Source organism: Tarenaya hassleriana, unplaced genomic scaffold, assembly GCF_000463585.1.
Source record: "Tarenaya hassleriana unplaced genomic scaffold, ASM46358v1 Cleome23, whole genome shotgun sequence".
Classification (NCBI taxonomy): Eukaryota; Viridiplantae; Streptophyta; class Magnoliopsida; order Brassicales; family Cleomaceae; genus Tarenaya; species Tarenaya hassleriana.
This window is the reverse complement of record NW_010965625.1, coordinates 600,673-604,539: the sequence shown is the minus strand read 5'-3', so window position 1 is coordinate 604,539 and position 3,867 is coordinate 600,673. Positions and strand designations below refer to the sequence as shown.

At 46.0% G+C, this 3,867-nt stretch overlaps 1 protein-coding gene across 1 annotated transcript in view; it reads left to right on the top strand.

The window, feature by feature from the left end:
• Positions 1-3,572: 3,572 nt before the first annotated feature.
• Positions 3,573-3,867, top strand: part of LOC104815406 — a 6,488-nt gene continuing 6,193 nt past the window's right edge. Inside the window, exon 1 of the mRNA XM_010543790.1 lies at positions 3,573-3,663. Coding sequence (XP_010542092.1) covers positions 3,573-3,663 — 91 coding nt within the window. The remainder of the gene's footprint in view (positions 3,664-3,867) is intronic.

The window sequence follows — 3,867 nt, the reverse complement described above, 5'->3', positions numbered from 1 at the left end:
AATAGAGTTTGTTCGTGATCATACGAACTCCAGCGAAGATTCCGGTTGATGATCCTTTTGTATCGCGATATCATATGTCGAACATAAGGCATGGACAAGCCACCTTATCTGATTCGACTGCTTTCTCGTTCATTGAGTTTGACTGTCTGAAATAGACGACGCTCGTCTATAGTGCGGCCACACATTTCTACAGTCTCGCTCACACGAGGGGCCCAGCGATATCTCTCTCTTTTACGAGAGGTACAAATCCCATCTTGACTATCTACAATCCAGTACATGATTCGTTTCGTACCTGATACACGCTTTTATAGTCCTCCTGTTACGCAGGACGTTTGACGTATTCAAGGCACGCAACTCCTCATGTTGGATTCTGTAGATATCTCAGGTCTTAGGATCCAATCATGGAACTGCCATATGAGATTCAAGTCATGACGCTAGTCCATGTGATAATCTCATGCGGGTCAATCCAGTATTCCGTTCTCCAACGAATACCTATGACTGTGATTGTATCCAATACCTATGATCAACGCTATGATCATCAATCACATATCATACTAGTCTTATTATGTCGTTATTCCCATAACGACACAAGACTAGGGAGTTTAGTATCATTCATAATGATACATGGATTTTACAACAGATCTAGTATGCAAGAACATGTAATGAATCAAATACTCTCATAAAACATAGAAAGTATCAATACATCAAATGTATCTAAATAAAGCTCATAAACAGTATATCATAGAGCACTAAACCAACACTTATTTCCTTATTACTATTTCCGAGTTTTTCTCTTGGATTGTTCCTTGATACTCACCATGGCTTGTGGTTTAACTAAAGCTCATAAAGCTCCCATCTTTTATTCTTCCATATTTGTAAAATCATTTAACATACTTGTTTTCTCATTTTTCATTTGATCACCTCTTAATTCCTTTATCATATTTGTAAAATCATTGAGATTTTTCCCTTTTTATTTCGGCTTGGACCGGTCGGTCTACGAGTACATCGTCCGGTCTGCGCGTGTGCATCTGGTTCGGTTTGTAGTCTTGGACCGTCCATTCTAACTGGACCAGACCGGGCGGTCCAGCTCATTCGGACCGTCCGTTCCACATGGTCCAGACCGGGCGGTCCAGCTCATTCGGACCGTCCGTTCTCCCTTGTTTCTCAGACCGGGCGGTCTAGGTCTTGCTGGAACGGTCGACCCAGCTAGTTCCACAGGTTCGTTCTGTCTCGTCCCAGACCAGACGGTCTACACACCGAGACCGGACGGTCTGGAACCCAGGACTTCATCTTCCTCACGAGATTCAGTCCGATCTTCCACCATTTTTGACCAAATTCTGATCCGATTTCAATTCTAATCGTTACCCACTCAATATTTAACATTCCTAGGTGCTCAACTCTTGCAGAATCACTAGTCTACACCATAAATCATGAAAATAGAATCTCACAAACACAATCCAAACCACTCACCTCGGAATTCTGTGAGTTGCGTTTTCCTCTGAGCTCATGCGAGTTCTACAGGTCTTCTTATCCTCCGAAACTTCCTGGGAACCTCCTTGGGATGTCCCTCTTCGATTTACCGAGCTCTCTTTGCCTCAGTTCTTCCTCAATCTCTCTCCCTTTCTCTCTTTTTCAAAAATACGGTTTTTCAGTCGAGATGGTTTTCTTCCTCTGATTGGAGCCGATTTATCAGCCCCTTCAGAGACCCAATCGACCAAAACGCGGCCTGGGGGCCAGCCTGTGTCTGGCACTACACGGGAGTGGCGGCTGGTGGTGCGTGGGGACAGATTGTTGCGCAATAATCGCGGCCGAAAGGTGGAAGAAAGTCAGAAATTTCGGTCACTTTTTCCCCAATTTCAGACCGTCTGTTCTGATTCTGGTCCGTCTGTTCTGTAACGTGCAGAACGCCCGGTCTGCATTCCTGGTCCGTCCGTTCTTGACCGATTTTTCGTCTTTTTCTCCGTTTTTCGCTAGACCGGTCGGTCTATGATGAGGACATCGGAGCTAGTAGCTTGGACGAGGACGAGAGCTTAACGGAAGGAGCTAGCTTGGATGAGGACGGGAGCTTAACGGAAGGAGCTCTAGAAGAGGTTGAAGACTTGGTCCATCAGGCGTCAAGACTCTTGTCGGATGATCATAACGTCACACGATCATTCGAAGCCGCGGGAACGGGACTTGACATGCACAAGGCGAAGGCTCCCCGAGCAAACCCTAGAGCCGAGCCACCATTAACTCGTGCTAGAGCTCGAGCACTTCGTATCACGCTAACCAAAGCTGTCACTCAGCTTTAAGGCGAAGGATTCCGGAGTAACGATAACAATGGCGCATCACTAATCGGACAAGAAGTGACCCGGAACGTCTTCAGCATTAAGTCCGAATTGGCTAAGGCCTAGGACATGACTTTAGTCAAGTCTTCGGCCGAAGAGGGAGGCCCACGACCCAGCCCATGTGCAGCCCAAAGGAAGGAGCTTTCCCAACAGCTCTTTATCTCATTTATTGCTAAACCCATGCATGTAAACTTAGCATTAAGTGTGTTTATTTTTTTTAAAAACTCAGCTCTTGTAATTTTGAAACACAATTGAGATTTTGCAAGTAAATTTGAGATTGAATCTTCTCTCAACTTTGGCTGGTGTGTCCGCCTCTCTTCCTCCGTGTTGGCCGTCGTCGGTGTGTTCGCCGGTCATCCGTCGAGCTCGGTTGGTTCGGCTCCTCCCCTTGGTTTGTCCGAGGTTCCTTTCCCTCGTTTGTCATCTCCATTCTTCTGAAACGATCCGAATTCGAGAGCCACTATTCCGTGAGCCGGTGATTGGATTCGTTTCTCCGCAAAGCCCCATCGCTTCCCTTGTTCCTCCGCGAATTTGAGAGCCACGTCCGTGAGCCGGTGATTGCGGTTGAACTCCCTTCGTCCATCCTCCTCGTGCGTACATCATTTTGGTATCAGAGCTTGCTCGAGCCATAGGACGTTCCCCGGGTGAGATCTATCCTTGTTGTTGTTGTTGTTTCATTTCGATTTCATTTAAATATCTAAACCGAAAATTGTTTCAAAACGAATTGTCGATACTTCTGATTTCGTGTGTTGTTGTACCAGGTTTTAACCGAGAGTTTGAGCGAGGATTCACGAGCCCAAAACTCTCACAACCCCATGGTGAATTCGCTCCTTGATTCTTGATCGATTGCACGTTGTGATTGTTGAATCGTTATTGTATACGTGTCTATTCGGCTTCCGATATTTTCAGGTTGTGTATGCCGGTTGTGTGAGTTGTGTACGTGAATTTCCTGTACGTTCGTGTGTGAGTTGTCTGAGTAAACGTGTGCTGAATCGCATTAGTTCATTCGCTTGTCTAATCGTTATTGATTGCCTCGCACATTGCTACAAAATTCTGCATGCACGTTGTATTGTCGTGTTAGTACGTTTCCTGTTTTGCACGTTGATTATTGATCATTGAGTGATTGCGTGTGCGTGTTTGATTTGTGAACATCTCGTAATTCGGTTGGTTAGCACGTTGATCGCATCTTCATTTGCACGCTTAGTACATTACCTGCATATTGCGAGACTTGAGCGAATTATAAACATGAGTGCTCACGATGCTTCCAATGAGGGATTGGAGATAGGGTCGTCTAGCAACCAAGAGATTTTCCGAGCCCTACAACAAATGATGGAGCGTATTTCTAAGTTAGAAGGATCTAGACCGGAAACCCAAACCATTAGAGAGACAGAACCTAGAAACCGAGCCCCGGTAGATCAACCTAGACCTCGGCCACTGCCCTTACCCAAAACTCTTAGTGATGATGAGAGTGATATCGCCCCTAGAGTCCGAGCCCGAGCTAGGGAGGATGAGAGAAACCCCGAGCGCCCGGGAAACCATA